Source organism: Pyrgilauda ruficollis, unplaced genomic scaffold, assembly GCF_017590135.1.
Source record: "Pyrgilauda ruficollis isolate IOZ18807 unplaced genomic scaffold, ASM1759013v1 scaffold21, whole genome shotgun sequence".
NCBI classification, from domain to species: domain Eukaryota; kingdom Metazoa; phylum Chordata; class Aves; order Passeriformes; family Passeridae; genus Pyrgilauda; species Pyrgilauda ruficollis.
In genome coordinates, this window is record NW_024520318.1 from 7,697,297 (window position 1) to 7,713,882 (window position 16,586).

At 41.3% G+C, this 16,586-nt stretch overlaps 1 protein-coding gene across 12 annotated transcripts in view; it reads left to right on the forward strand.

Moving 5' to 3' along the window:
• The first annotated feature begins 688 nt into the window (after positions 1 to 688).
• The window catches only part of ATP11B (ATPase phospholipid transporting 11B (putative)), a 65,887-nt gene continuing 49,989 nt past the window's right edge, over positions 689 to 16,586 (forward strand). For all 12 annotated transcript variants that reach the window (XR_005955197.1, XM_041467949.1, XM_041467957.1 and 9 more), the window contains exons 1-2: positions 689 to 929; positions 15,764 to 15,880. Coding sequence is in view for 11 of the 12 variants with exons in the window: in XM_041467949.1 (XP_041323883.1) it covers positions 903 to 929; positions 15,764 to 15,880 (144 nt within the window). In the remaining variant the exon portion in view is untranslated. The remainder of the gene's footprint in view (positions 930 to 15,763; positions 15,881 to 16,586) is intronic.

The following is a 16,586-nucleotide window of genomic DNA, read 5'->3' on the forward strand; positions in this document are numbered from 1 at the left end:
CACTGTTTTGTTTCGATAAGCAACAGCTGTTTTCAGAGCAAAATCACAGCTTTGCCGAGGTGGGGAGGGACGTCTGGAGATCACCCAGCCCAACCCCCCTGCCAAGGCAGGGTCACCCAGAGCAGGTGACACAGGGACGCGTCCAGGTGAGAAGATTTCAGAGAGATCACTGCCTGGCATCAGCACGTTTCTACACCCGGTTGTAACAAACAGCGGCTCAAGACGATGCTGCCAGCAGCAGGGCGCCAGAGCCTCCAGCACCTGTTCCCTGCTTTGGGAGACCCACACACCCTGCACTTGGGCTTTAACTTTAAATCAGTGATTATCTGCTCTCTTTTCAAAGTCTTTATTCCAACATGTGTACGCTTCGCACTTTTTGCAAAGATAAAACAGTCAAGTTGCGAAGCAGCTTCCCTTGGGTAGAACAGGGGGCCATCATAGGGCTGAGGGCGCTGAGCCCTGACGGGCTGCGGCCGGAGCCCGTGTGGGGAGCTGGAATTTTGCCCGAGGATCACTCGGGCGCACGCACGGCTCTTGCGCCCGAGAAGCCGCACCTCAGGCCGGCGGAGTTGCCGGAGCACCGCAACCCAGGCCCGGGGCAGGTCACGGCGGCTCCCCCCTCACGCCTCCATCGCTCGCACCGGCCCCTCTCCCCGCCCCGTCACGTCACTTCCCGGGGCGGCCGCAGCCGCCGAGTGTCAGCGGCCGTGCTGTGATGGCGGCGGCAGCCGCGGCTCGGGGCGCCGGCGGGGCTGTGCCGCTCCTGACTCGGCGTGGGCCCCGCGCCATGGGGAGCAGCCGCGGCGGGCGGCTCGCCTGAGGCGGCGGCGGCGATAGCGGAGGGAGGGCGCGGCACTGCCGAGGGAGCCCCGCCGCGGGGGCCGCGACCCGCGCCGCCGGGGATGCTGCGCTGGGTCCGGCAGCAGCTGGTAGGTGCCTCCCTGCACCCTCCGCGCCACGGGCCGGGCGAGCTCTCGGCTCGGCCCCGTCCCGACGGCGCCGCCCGGGCCGCGGGTTCGCGGAGGAAGCGGGGCACAGGGCCGGGGTGCGGGAGAGGGTTGGGGAGACCCGCAGGCTGCACTTGGATCGCTATTGAAGGGTTTTTAAATTTGATTTTTAACCCGTATCCGAGGGTTTGGGGTGTTTCGATCTTTTGGCCTTTGGTTGGATTTTTTGTGGTTTTTGTTTTTTTGGTTTGTTTTTTTCCCTCGAAACCCCCTTGGCACAGAGGACAGCGTTCCCTTTCGTGTAGCCCCCGTTGGGAAGGGCTCCCCAAACTTCCCGGAGAAATGCCGGTGCCCTTTTCCCTGGACCGACACTTCAGAGAGTGGCAGCTTCTTCCTCCTTCCCGTTGCGAAATGTTTTCAGGCTTTTTCATCTGACGTGCGTCTCTCAAATATTTCCCCGTACCTGAGCTCTCTGCAGCCGCTGCGTGCTGAGGATTTGAAAGTGAATGAAATTGAAGGAAAACATCCGTGAAATCCTTTTGGCGGGGGAAACCACTTGGAACAGGCACCAGTGAGGGTGCCTGTCCCCCCACACGGGCGCTGCTTGCTGTGCTGGCTTAGAACGAGCAGGGAAAACCAGGCAGCCGTGGCTGTCACGTCTGTGCTGCTGTAGCAGGGAAGTACATCGAGTTTTACTATTTTGATTTGAAGTATTGGCCGGCTTCCTGCCCCAATCGGCATTATCCTGCTTGCGTTTTCTCTAAGGGAGAAATTCTTTCTAAATGATGTATCTGTAAAAGAACTTCTTCCGTTCTTTGGAGTTACTTTGCGTCCCGCATGTTGTCCAGGTTAGTGCAAGAGCTTACATTAGTTAGGTTTTCAGATTTTGATTTGTTAAAGCTTTTGTCTCACTAATTATTTGTTTAATTTGTTGCGTCACTTTTTACAAAAAAAAAAAAATTAAAACTTTGTGTTTTCTTTTTTCCTCCTGTTCTTCCCTGACCTCATTTCCAAGGGCCCATAGATTTTCCCAGTTCTGTGTCTGAGGCAGAGAGCTTGTGGTCATGGTCTCAGTGCCAGCTTGACAGTGCTCAGTAGTTTGGTCTGACACCAAGAGTTACTGACCTGGAAATTCATTGCTCTGTTTGAGCTCCGACCGCACTCTTCTGTTCTGTTACAGTCATACACACGTTTTTTAGAAAAAAATACCTGCTATAACACAGCTGTCGTTTTTTCCACTTGAAGGTGGCCTGAGGTTTGTGTGTGTGGTTTTTAAAGCAGCATTATGCTGTATTCCATAGAGTTTAGATTAGGGCTGTATCAGTGCTAGCAGCTCACATATGAAACATGGTTGCTTTTTTCACTGCAAGTAGTACACTGACCAGCTTTCCAGAAATCTGTTTGCCCTTAATAGAAAGTAAAACATTAGTGTAATAGGATGAGCAATAAACTTGGCACAAGGAGGTTTTGGTGCTTCTTAAAGGAAACTGGTAGAAAATAACTGTTTAAAACTTGCACTAGTTTTGACAGGGAAGAAAATAACTAGTGTAGTAGAAAAGCAGGACAAAAAAAATTCAATTCTGTCTTGGTAGACATCTAAATATAGTACTGATGAGAAAAAATTATTGCAATTTTTGTATAGGGTTTTTTCCTATAGACGTCACAGATGTTAATGGCTTGGTTGTTTCACTGCTCATAAAGATGAAAAATGGCCTAAGATAGGTATCACACTGCATGTTTCTTCCTAAAGACACTCAGACAACTCATCCCTGTGTGTAATTGCTAGTTTAACATAGATCCCACCATATGTTTGCTTCGCCACATGGCTGTGATGTTTAGGTTCTGAAAGAATGTCAAAGGGCTAAAAACATGGGGAAGGATGCTGACAACATAACCAGAATGAGTGGGAAGAGTGGGGTGACAGAAATAATCGAATCAAAAGGTGCCAAAATCTGTGGTTGAGAGGAGAAGAGAGGAATGTGTGGGTTTGGATGCCTTTGGAGCGTGCGTTTGTACCTGTGCTTGATGTGGCAATGGGTTTTGTAAAAGGGTCCTCATCCTTACAGGAGGGTTGGAGTCAGGCAAATGTGTGGGAGTGATGCAAGTGGGATGTTGTAGTAATACAAAAGAAAAACGTTGGTGTGCAGAAATGCTGGAAAAGTAGTAAGGGATTGGGGAAAGGGGGAGGGACTGGTACTTAGCTGAAGGTGCTTTGATGTAGTTTTTAAGTACTCTCTGTATGAAACCAGTGAATTGTTTTGCAACTTCTTGTTTGCTTAAGAGAACAGTATTGCTTATACTGAGTGCTCAGGAGTGTATATGGTTTTGAGAACTTGCATTGTTAAGATGGGGGGAGAATGAAGCAGGTGAACTTAAAGTAATGAGAGAACCTGGTATGGAATTCAGACTATTTTAGCTATGTTTTGGAAGTAGTGACTTTGCTGTGCTTTCTCTGTGAAGTCCAGTGCATGCCTGTAGAGCTACAGAAAGGGATAGAAAGGCATGAACAGTCATCTGAAGAGACATGCTGAGAATGTAAGGCTTCATTCATCCTTATTATCATCTTACAAGTCTGTCACAGTTTTTTAACTGAGGTGTTAGATATTTTTTAGTGATTTGTTGTATCTAAGAAATGGGTGACAGTAGTACAGCCTTCAGTGCCTATGTGGCACAATCACCAGGTTGTTTGGTATCTTGGCCTTCAGTCTGGTTTTCTTGTTTTTCTGAAACAATTCACACCACGATAGCAGAGACAGTTTATCAGTTTTACTCCATCTAATGCTGCCTCATCCTAAATAAGGTGCATGGTAAGTCATTAACTTTCTAGTTAATGTGATGTTATGGAATGTAGTTAATAGTTGGAAGTATTTAGGTTTTAGTAATGAAAAAATATAGAGCAAAATGGAGTTACAATTCATGGCTTTGAGTAAAATGCTATGATAAAAACAAGCTTTGGGCGGGAGAGATATCTGGGTTCCAGCTCTGTTACCTTGAGATCTCAGAGAGCAGTAGGCATGTGGATTTGGAGGGTTGCATAACGCCCCAGGCACAGCCAGCTCTGCTTGAAAAAAGCAACCGGATAAACAACAGTTGATAGGAAGCATCATTAATATTCAGGAACAGCATAGTGTGTTTTATTTGCATTTCCAGATATGATGGGTTAGACCTCATGGCAAATCTGTGTACCTAGTGCTATTGTGGCTGCCACAGTCGAGTTTGTGCAGTACCAACACAAAAGGAGAGTACAGTGACATTTGTAGCACCCAGGGACTTTCTGTTCCACTTCTCCTTTGGGGGGTTTATGGCAGCATTTGGGCTGTGCTGCTCTCTGATGGTGCACATGCAGTGCAGGAGCTGTTGCAGTGCTATTAACAGAATGTACTGACACCTTCAGTTCTCTGGCAAGGAGATCTCTGAAAATTGTGGTAGAATACCTTTGTATGTATGATTTTAGCTACGTAATTTTAAATTGTTAGTCCTGTCAGTTGGAGAAGGAACTTGGGATTTCTCTTCAATTGCTGTTATGAGGAGTTTGAGCCTTTTGAGCTGTTGTCTAACAGCTCAGTAAAGTACAAAGGATTCTATATGGACAAAACCTTAAGAGTTGCTTGTCTGGTTCCTCTTATATTAATGACAAATCAAGACAAGTGTTGAGCTGGATTTGGCTGAGTATCTTTGCAGTTTAAGGACCTGAATGCTGTAGTGCACAACAGCTTTAATGCTGTGGAGAGCTGGGTTTGTGCAAATGCAGTTCTCTTATTTTACTATAAATCAAAGCTAAAATCTATGGATTAACTGTCAAACCTAGTTACCAGGCTATTTGATTTATTTCGTGGTTATAAGAAGGTTCAGATTGGGAGGGATGTCAGGAGTTTATCAAGTCCAGAAGTTCTCCATAGGCTGCATTGAGGGGTGATCACAGGGAATGTTTTTGACTGTTCTGTGTAGGTAGTGCCTGTCACACCTCACACCCTCCACAGCCAGCACAGTATCTGTAGGAGTGTTCATCTTCTAGATGTGTTCTAATGAATTTTTTTTTTTACTAATAAGGGAATGTCCTTAAATAGATGAGCACTAGAGGATTGGATGTCTGGGATGGGTTTTTTTTTTTCCTTTCAGATGCTGGTTACTGTTAAGGTGTTCTGAGAGGACAGATGGTATTTTGTAATACCTTGCAGTTATTGGCATTGTGAACGAGGTGGACAGCATTTATTTCATTGTTTGCACTGACAAGTGTGTATTATTTTCACTTAATCATTTTACTGAATACAGTTCCTTCCCCCCCACACCCAAATTCCTTCTGTTTTCTGAATGCCAAAAGTACTTTAAACTAATCCAATGACTGAGAATCTAGCTTCTGAAATCACCTTGCTATTCTGGAGTACAATTTCTCTCCCTCTTATTTGTCAATGAAGCCTCTTCCCCTTTCTGGCTAAAGCTAACTAACTACTTGCTATTTTATGCTAGAAAAATAAATACATATTTGCTCAGAAAAGTTCCTGGGGTTCAGACTGCACAGTTAATACCTTCTGAATTATCACTGAGGGATCAGCAAGGTGCGTGTTGGAACAGCCCCAAGGTTGCATTGCTTTGCTGGAGTAGTTTGAGAGCTGGAGGTCAAGGCCTCCCCTCCTGTAACTTAGCAGAGGAGCAAATGTGGCCCTCTTTTCTTTACTAGAGATATACTTTGATCTGCTGGACTAGTGCTCCCATGTGTTAGGGTCTTTTAACCTTATTTTCTCTTTGTATTCTGTGGCTGCTGAGGGCTGATACATTTGCAGCACAATGTGTTCCAAAGCCTGCAGAACCTGGCCCTGTCTTCAGCCAGCTGTCTGCTCCAAATGGAGACATCCGTTGTGTCCTGTGTGTAATTCCTAAGTCTAGCCTCATGAAAATTAAATCTAAGAATTGCATACCAAAACATAATCAAACCAGTCCTGACACTGATTCTTTCTAAGACTGTTTTAAAAATGGGAAGATCGGTGTTGTCTGATGTGCTGCCTTGCTGTGAGACTTGAGTATTTGACTGTCTCTTATCCCATCCTCTTTTCTTTTTTCTCCTATCCATGAGCTTTTTAAACAGCAAATTTCTGTTGTGCCAAATTTTCACTTATCACTCAATAATAGGACTGTTTAATTGACTGTATGATATTCCTGCACTAATGGGGTCCTGCTCCCTTAATAGTTTCTGTCTGTTTATGGTTTTTATGTGACTAAGGGAGAAGAGGGAGAAAAATAGAATTTTGTTAACAATGAGCAAAAACGAATTGTGTTCTGGTCGATAGGGAGTATCTGGTGGGATGGGTGAAAGCTCTGTTTACTGCTTAGAGATTGTTTCTGCACTCTTAGTGGAAGGTAAAATTTGTAATCTAAGGCAAGTAGACGTGCTGGATTTAGTAACATTCAACATGTGTTTTGAATATCATTGGTATTTGTTTTTCTAGTTTTAAATGGGTTGTCTGACTTCATTAAAATTGACATTTGCTTTCCTCTGGGATGGAGATTCAGAAGTTATAAAAGAAAAATATAACAATGTGTTTAAATTTCATTAAAAGCGTCATGACTTGTGACTTTCACTGACGATCTGCTCTTGCTTTTTCTTTACTGTATTGTGATGTGCTGAGTAGTTATGACTGTTTTTGTAATTACGTCACCAGGAAAAGGTTTACCTCTCAAAAAAATCCTTCAGTTTCTAGCACAAAATCTGTTTGTTAAGCAAGCAGGTAAGAACTGCAGCAAAATAGATGTGACAAAGTGTCTCTGTAAATGCAAGGTCATATCTTCTAGCAAAACACAGGTGACATATTTGCAGCTAGACTTTTTTCAACCTCTTTTCACCTGCTGTTGAGAAAACCACTTAGCATTAGTGCAGACCATGGTAGGAAAGATAGAAAGTCGGACTGAGAACTACACTGTGATTTAAAAAACAAACGCCTGCAATTCCTTGGCCTCCCACACGCAGTGACATAAGAGGAATTTTTTTTTCCTTGTTTACTTTGAGTAAAAATAAGTCTGGGAAAGGAGAAATTTCCTGTAAATGGGAAGGAGAGATAATGATGCTGACAAAAGGCAAACTGTTTGTTTTTATCCTGAAATGTTTACTGGAGGAAGAGGTTTTAAATGGTTTATCCCCCAAAATACATTTTGTCATCTGTTGTTGCGTTTTGTTACTCCTTTGCATGTTTCTGTGTTACTTTGTGTGGCCGTGCACATTTTTGTAGATATTTACATTTCCGTTTGGAAAGAGAACTGCAAGAAAATGGAAAGGAAGCTTAAGATTTAGTAAGCTTTAAAGATAGACTAGTCTGTACACATGTCTGAAAGCAGGGCATTAAACTGACACTTAAATCATAAATCATGTTCAAAATGGAATTAGAACTAAAAATGCTTTTGGGTGGATGCAGTAGACTCACAACTGTAATGTTTTGCAGAGCAGGCTTTTTCAAAGCATGTTAGAAAAAGAGCTAGACAGTTCCAGCAATGAACTAAATTCTCTTCCTGTGAAATTTGTTGAGCAGCCATTGTCAGCAATTGTCAGTATAATTTTGTCACACATTTTGAAAAAGCTTTAAGATTTATTATTTAATGATGATTTTGGGGGAAGATACTTTTGGAAAGGGTTTGTTGTTTTTTGTTCTGTGCTGAAAGAAAATATGAATTGCACTCCAGTGTAGGAGCTGATTGGCATAAATAGCTATTGCCTACTAGAACAAATCCAAATATTGAAAACAAGGGTTTTCCATAATGGCTGTATGAGTAGTCCAGAGCAGGAGCCCTTCATGCTTGTGTAAAATACTTTTACAAATGATTCTTCAAAGCAGAGGGTAAACAGCATTTCATTTTAAGATAGTAGTGTATTTAGTATGCCAGTATGTGAAGGAATGTATGATTGCTCTGTATTTTTCCTGTCATAGACTTGAGAAATGTCATTTTGTTATGGTGAAATTGCTATCTACAAAATTTGAGCTGCTTTCTTGCCTTCAGGGAAAGTTCATAGCCTGTCACAGATTTGAATGCTTTATTTAATAATAAAAATCTGCTGTAAACCTACTTAACAAATGCTGGGAATGTACAGAAAGGATACACTTGGGGGGGGTTCTTTTTCTGAGATCCATCCTTTGGTCATTAGAGGTATGTGAAGGATTTGTGTGTTAAATGTTTCATTTCTTGCATTGGTTCTGTATTTCTTAGTGTGGCCTGTTTAGTAGCTGCTATTTCTGTGGCTGATTATTGCAGAATTGTAGCACTTTCTGAGCTCTCAATTCTTATTTTATAAAATGTGATGCTCTGTAGTTGTCTCCTGATGGGTGTCTGAAGTCACCTTTCAGCTTCAAAAATCTTGCCTATCTCCTTTTGTACATGCCTGACAGGAAGATGATATTGCAGACAAAGAAAACTAGTTGCTGGAGCCCACAGAGGAAAACTTTTAGTTCTGAAATTAGAACTGTGTAGTTGGAACTGCAGAGACATCTTCATTTCCATGTTCGAGCAGTGGGCTGCTTTGGGACCATGTGGCAAAAGACCACATTTGGCATTTTGGACTACAGACACTGTCAAGCTTCAGTGTCTCTTCAACTTCTTGGACTTTACAAAAAGCATTTTATTTCAAAGAAAAAAAAATAGAGCACACTGACTGGCCTTGAAATGTAGCTTAGGAGCCACTAGCCCTGCTTTTGGGATTGAGGCTTGCTTCTTAGAACCTGAATGTTGACTAAGTTGCTTCCTTCACTGGAGCTGAAGACAATTTATTGTAGAGTCTCTTTTCTTCCAAAAAGCATCTGAGCAGAAGTTATTTATGATCTGTGTGTCTGACAGGGAGCATCTTAAAATGAAGCAATGGACAAAGAATGTATTAGAGGCATTTGACTGGTTAAGCACATTGAGGCAAGAGGATAAGCCCCATCCACCCTGGCCTTGAACACTTCCAGGAATGGAGCAGCCACGCGTTCTCTGGACACCCTGTGCCAGGGCTTCTGCACCCTCACAAGGAAGAATTTCTTTTTTTTATCTAATCCAAATCTGCCCTCTCAGTTTAAAGCCATTCCCCTTTGTCATATCACTATAAGAACTTACAAACAGTCCCTCCCTGGCTTTTGTGTAGGTCCTCTTTGGTTACTAGATTAATAAAGTGAATCTTGGCATTCTGTTGAAGACAGTTGTGAAAGAGCAGCTATTACAAGGTCTCAGGTTTGTATTATCATATGAAATCCAAAACGGATTATGCTTTATAAATACTGTAATTTGGATTTTAGGGGAGGAGAAGAAAGCCATTTCCTTCATTGATGCAAGTTGGACTATTTCTGAATTAAACAATTTACCTGAATCTCCGTTCAAATCCTTTGCTGCTAACAGGAACTGGACATGCCATAGCAGCCTTCGAGAGTGCTATGTTAGAAATAGTGACTTGCCTGTCCAGCTCATTTTTCCTTTCTGATTTTATTGATGTTACAAGACCAGTCTGTTTGGCAGTGACCTGAGCAGAGGAACTGGTGTGGGGCAGTATGTTAGCAGTGAATGAGGCCAGCTTACCTTGCTTGTTGTGTATGCAGATAAATAAAGAGAAGATAGGTGATTTTTTTAAATTTTAAGTGGGGATTTTTCCAAGTTATTTTTGGTGGGCATTTTGACAAAATAGTATGTAAAGTAAGAACAACTTGAGCTCTGTGTGAGCAGACTTTGTGGCATGCATCAGTGCAACTTTTCTTACTGCAGCACTAGGCATATTTTAACTTTGTGAAAGGAAGGGTTATTGCCTCATGATTTCACAGACCTTGTTACCTAGAGGGTGTGTTTTCACAAAAGAATGTAATCTTATTGTAGGTCTTTTAGGACCTTTAGGAGGTTACAATGTGATTTATTATCAGATATTTTGAACAGCTGTAGATACAGTAAGAGGGAAGAGGAAGTTGCACATCGTGCATTGACTTTAAGTAGTTTTATTTCTTTAGTGCTGTGGTATTTAAAAGGGGAGGTACAAATTGCATGGCACTGTGTACACATCAGGGTGCTTCAGCTGATTCACTATTTTAGTTGTTACAGCAGTGTTTAAAATTGCTGTGAGAGGCTGTTTCTTCCTTCATGCTAACCTCTGATAAGGCAAATTCAGTTTGACTGCTGCCCAGTTACATGACTGAAAGAATTATTGGCTGACTGTATGGAGTACAAATTTACACAGACTTCTGAAAATGGGCACAGAGTGTGAATAGATCATCTTATCTGACAGAGGGAAAAGTATTCTATGTATATTCAGAAGAAAATCCAAAGCAAGAAAATCCATTTCCTCAAAACACCTTTAATCAAAATATATCTTGACAGCAGTGTAATAGCAGACTTTTGGGCTGTCTGCCAGGAAAAGTGCTGTTCTGCTTCTGCAGCCATGATCAGTCAAGTCACTTCCCTAGGAGAAAGGCTTTCTGGGACCACGTTTTCTTCTGTTTATTGGCTTTATTAAGTAGTATGTGATATTCAGAAGGGTTTTAGGGTAACTGTTGCTTTTTTCTGTTGTGTTCAATGTGGGTTTTTAAAGGAGGAAGAGGCTCTGAATGAGACTTCCTTCTTTCAAACCCCTTTCACTTTTCAGTGGTCACATAGCAGAAGTTCCTTTGGCAAATATAAGTTTGGTTTTTCTTCCCCCTCTGTAAAAGCTGTGAGTAATGAATGAGAAACCCTGGGAGATATTAAAGTATGCTAAGTTTATGCAAGTCATAAGCAAAAACCGCCTGGCAGGTGATTTGTGATTACCAATGCATATATTGCAAAGCTTGATAATGAAATTGATGTGTTGCTTGCTGATCTCATGTCAGTAATCCTTGCTGAGAGATCTGTGGATTTCTGCTGTCTCGCCTAACAGTGCTGGGAGGGCACTGGTGCACACTGCCATGCCTTAATAGTGCTATTGAAGTGTTAAGTCTTGCAGTAGATGTCTATGTTACAGCAACAGGTTGAGTACAAAGGCATTTTTTTCTTTTCTTCCTTTGAGCTTGCAGGTGTTGGGAGGGTCTTTTTTTAGTGCTGATCCTCATTTGCTTCCTGTGCAGTTGCCTAGTTTGTTATATGTGTTATTAGGGCTTCCTCAGCAGCAGTATAAAACTCTTCTTTTGCAGGGAACCTTTTTATTATATGATCAGAAAACTGGCATGATATATTAAAAAGCTGGGGAAAAACCCCCAAGACAAAACCAAAACTACAGACCAAAGTGGGAAAATGGATGGATCAGTTCTCCTTACCTGATGGCTGATGGGCAGTTCTCCAAGTACAGTGGTTGAGATGCAGACAAAATGTAGGATAGAGTTGTTTGGGAGTGGCTGTTGAATCCCATGGCTTTCATGAAATAAATTGCATAAAATTGCAGTTAAATACTTCTCCTCAGTTCCCCGGGATATGTTTTCTGTGCTGTTTTAAAGGGGCCTAATTTACTACACTGTCTAACTTTTAGAACAGTAACTGCTGAAGAAGTTTAGTGAAAATTACTTAGACTTTGCTTACAGTCATTCAAATTTATAAGAAATGAAAACTATGAATCACTTCTTTCTCTTTCTTTTTTTTTAAAGGTTATTTTCATTTGTGCTTTATAAATCAGCTTGACTAGAGCATCTGTGTACTGTATATAAGTGGCATGCTTTTAGGCTGTTTTTAAAACCAAAGTATTAAGTTCATCTGGGTGCAAAACTTCTGCTGGGCAAGTGTGTAGCAGATTAAATGAGAGCTGTATTCCAAGGGTAGATAATGCCTGGTTTGTGTTGGTAAATCATTTGAAGAACTCAACTTTAGACAATAAATATAGATTTAATTTGCAACATGAAGGGGAGAAAAATCAGGTCACTTCATCTTAAGGTCAAATTTTATTTAAAGAGGATTCATGTAATATATATGCCTGTAATATACCTGGTCGAGAAGCCTTAAATACCAGGTCTTGTCATATGTTCAGCATTATTTGTCAGTCAGTGGCAAATAGTCAGAAGTCAGTGATCTGTGCACTTGGGTAGAAATCACTTCACTAGATAACTGCAGGAAAACTAACTTTTTTTTTGTAAAGAGATTGGTGACAACTTAATAATTTTGCAAGACTCTAATTTAGGGTTTCTCTGCTCATGCTGTTTAGCTGCAGAAATCCTTTGACAAGGGCATGTTACCCTACTTTTGCAGCTGAGTTGGAGAATGACGTTAGAAAGAGAAGAACTGTCTATTAAGTGAAATTAGGAAACAGTGTGCTTTCTGCACCGCTTTGCTGGCTGCACAGAGTCACTGTGGAAAATCCCTTGCTGGGCAGAAATTTGGGCGAGTCAGTTTAGTGTCAGGAGCAGGCTCTGTGACCAGCTCCATAGTTAGAGAAGAGTTAAAGATATTTCAGCCCTTGAACAATGAAGTTCAATGCCTGTGCAGAATTTTCCTTGGAGAGATGTGTAATTAAAATTTCTCTGGAAGATCTGCTTAGTTGTGGTCTCATCAGCTAATTATGAGAGGGCAGGGTTGTTGGCTAATTTCAAGTGATTTTTAGTAGTTATAGTCATAAAACTTAGGAAATCTGGTTTTTATTCCCAGCTCTGACACTCACTTCCTGCTGTGACTACAGCCAAGTCACTGAGGTTGTCAGGGATGTGTCCTTTTCCAACCCAGCTCTGACAACTGAGGGGTTTTTGTCCCCTTGCCTGCCTTGCGTGTGCACTGTGATCTGCTGACTGCACAGCTTCCTGCTTTCTCCATGGCAAATGTCAACAAAACAGAATTAAATCTCTGTAGACTGCAAATTTAAGCTGCTTTAGCTCTACAACTGCACCTGTAAACTTGTATGGCCTGAGATTCTGATTTATTTGGAAAGTAAAGTTCTTGCTTTTAATCATCTGAGCCTGCTTCAGCAGAGGTAGTCATTCTGACAGAAGTGCTTGTGCAGTGAGGCTGGAGTTGTACAGAGGTCTTTACTCTTCATCATAAAATGTCATCATACTCATCAACCTTCAGGTGCTCAGATAGTGGCCTAAAAAGGGCATATAAAAAATTCAGTGATATCCTAGTCAGTCAGTAATCTTTGATTTATCTTTTAATAGTGTTCAGCAAGTGACATGCAGGTTAGCATTTATCACTGTCAGAAAGAAGACTGCAACTTGTTTTCTTTGCTCTTTGTGGTTTTTTTTCCTTGCTTTACATCTGTTTGATTTAGAGTGGAATTTTTTCAGGCTGTAGACTTTCCAAAGTGAGGATGTCTGGCATTTTGTGAGTGCCAGACATTTTCTGAGATGTAGAAGAGAGCTGTGCATGAAGTCTTACTAATTAGGCACCTTTTTTCTTGCTTGAAAAACGCTTTTATTTGTGGCATCTTCTGGATTGAAATAATGTGTCACTAATGTCAGATATCCAAAATGCTTCTGCTACAAACACTCTTCTCTTTAAGTGTTGTGTCAGCAGTTAACAGGTACATTTTTTTTTCATCTTCCTTTCATGCTTGTATTTCTTTTCTAAAGCTGCAAACAGTTCCTTGCATTTTGCTTTTGGTATCCTGTGTATTTTTTTCCATCCTTTCCCCTATCTTTGTCTCCCTGCTCCACTCTTATCTTTAAACAAGTTTTCACCCTGGAGCATGTGACTAGACCAGCCTTCCACTGCTTGTCGTCTAAAGTTTATTCTCCTTCAAATCTCTTTGAAAAATCCCCCTTCCTTTCTTTCTCCCTTCATTATTCTGGACCTCTTTCTTTCTAAAGCAGAATGTTTCTGTAGTAATGATGCCAAACACAAACATTTGTATGTTTGAGAGGGTTTTTAAATTATTCCTTTACTTTAAAATGACACCATCCTGAATGTGAACATGCCTCATGACCTGCATTAGAGATATTAATGGATTAAAAAAAATTAATGTTTGGTTATACCAACCATTTTTTATGTCAGTCATTGTGCTCACTGTTCATCTTCTGTAGTTAACTGGTACAGAAGTATCTTCTGGAGTTTTGTGAAGTGTCACTTTTTATTTGACATGAATAAAGCTCTGAGCCTCATTCACAAGTGGAGCAAAACAACTGCAAATGCAGTTTCCTCACCTGCAGTGGTAGAATTGATAATGCCCTTTCTAGCAAAGGACACCACCAGTTGTCCTTGCACTTGGCATCAAAGAACAAGGAGATGGTGTAAACTCTGCAAGTTGGTCTAAGATTAGGAATGTGTGTGATGCTGATGCTGGAATTCACCACGTTGCAGACAGTCATTGACTCCAAATCAAACAACAGTTCCAAATTTGATTTAGTTTATTTCATATGTAAAAGCTTTTTGCCTTTTTCTTTAGTGGTCTTCTTGGCCTATGATCAGAATTACTACTGTTTGGTTGTCTTCTGCCATCACCTGCTTCTCTGGGTCAGAATTTTGTTGCTAGGAGGGGTTCTGGTGAGTCATGTAGCCCCAGGAAAGGCTCAATTAAACATGGACTTGAATGACCTAGATATAAGCCCTTGTGTTACAGACATTGCAACCTTTCCTCATGACTTATTTTGGTATTTAATTATCCTTTCCACAACAAAGGTATTTGTTTGCTTTCCAATACTCAGACTTAAGTTTTCTTACCTGCAGCTTAACCCTGCTTACTTCTGTTCTTCTTTGGCCTTCAAAGCACCCATTTTCTCAATGGAACAGTCTTCTGTGTGTCAGGAGATTTACTAGTATATCCCAAGTTTCCTCTCCTCCAGGCTAAATTACTCTAATTTGTTTGCTCTTTGCTTTTTAGATTGTTCAGCCTTGCGTTATATGTCATGTTTTCAGGATCTCTTGGGGCTCGTGCTGCACTCCTCTGGGTGCTGTCCAGTTGGTTCACAGTGCTTCAGCTGTGGCTCCCACTCCTCCTCCAGCCTCCTCTGCACTGAAGGCCTTTTTCTCAGTGGGGTGACGTGGATGACTCATGTCTAGCCTGTGATCTGTTACAGCCTTTGACATTTTTTCCCGAATTCCTTTATGGGCTTTTATTCTCTTTTTCTGGATGCAGTTTCTTTGTGCTGGATCTTTGTGTTCTGTGCATCTGGTTGGTCAAGAATTTTCTCTTACTTGGTGTTCTTGCAGTCCCAGGGTGGTATCATGTGCAGGTTTAACACTTGTGTTCCACTTCCTCTTGAAGAAGCAGATGATGAAAATACTGACCATTAGACCTGCAACAGGGCTTTGATTCCTAGGGACCTCACTCAGATCATCTGTTTTGGCAGGAAATTATTGATAAGTATTTCTGAGTATGCTTTTTCTTTTTTCCCCCCATGGGTTTGCTTTCACTTTGGCACCATATGAATTGGTCGTAATGGCAGGAAATCACATTTGAAATGAGACAAAATGTTAGTTTTTGGAGATAGAACTTGTTAGGAAAAATACTGCTGTCTGGTCAGATGTATATGCTTTTGGCTTTTCTCTGGTGAGAATCTTTTCAAAATCCAGTTACCACAGCATAGTAATATAGTTTGTATGTTTTGACCTTTTTCTCAATAATCTGTTTTATTAGGGTTACTGGAAGCATGGTTATGAGGTTTTGTAAATTATTTCTGTTTCTTCCTTTTTAAGTTTTGCAGGGCTTCAAGTTTGCATGGTAGCAAGTGTTCTCCAGCATTGAGACAGGGTTTTTTCCTTTCATTTTTTTTCAGAATGAGTACACAACCTCAAAAGTAAGATTTTGGGGTTTTTCCCCACAGTTTTTGAAAACTGTCTGGACACAGCAGAATTCAGTTTTGTACACTGATTTTCTTTACTCTTTGAAACTGCTGTTTGATATCCAAATGTCTTTTTCCACAGAATTTTAAAAAACAGCAGTTAACAAAATCAACTTTCTTCATTACCTCTTTTTTTATTTTATGTTATAGGGTTTTGACCCACCGCATCAAAGCGACACAAGAACTATTTATATAGCAAACCGTTTCCCCCAGCATGGCCATTATGTTCCTCAGAAGTTTGCAGACAACAGAATCATATCATCCAAGGTAAGGTAATCAATTTGTGATGGTAAAACCACTTGATATGTTACTTAAGAAGTTGTGGCAGATGTGCATGCCTGTATTATGTCTAGTGGTGCATATACAATATTCAAAATGAAACAAACTCTGAACTGTTTTGTGGGAAAAGCTGAGTTGCTTCTTGTGTAGTTTGTCTCATTCTCTCACCCTTCTTTCCTCAAAACTCAAGTACAGAGCAATTAAGCAAGTTGGTCAGGCTTTCTGAAGAAAAGTACTTTTTCATCCAGTGTTACCAAAACTACTTAAAAGGCAGGATGAAGCTAGTTATGAGGATTTTTAAAATAGCCAGATTGAAAGCCAGTACTCTGCATAAAATAAATCAGCAGTGGACTGCAGTTGCGGATTCCCTCCCGGTGTGTCCTTGGATTGAAATCAATAGATCTGATGGTGGGGATGTGCCTCGTTGCTGTAGTGTTGAAGGGAATGTTACAGCTGCAGGAATTAATTTCTTTCCTCCTACCCAGCACACAAGCAGCCAAATTACTCCAGCTGCCCCTGTCCCAGTTGGAGGAAAACATTTTAAACTTGGCCTGTAGAGGAGATGCAGTTGCTACCACTGCTTCCCTGCTAGCTGTACTTAAAACAGAAGGAATTAAAAAAAAAGAACAAAAATTGGATACAGCAGCAAGGTCTGGGGGAGGGGACCTGGCGAATGAGAACATTTAGGTTAGGA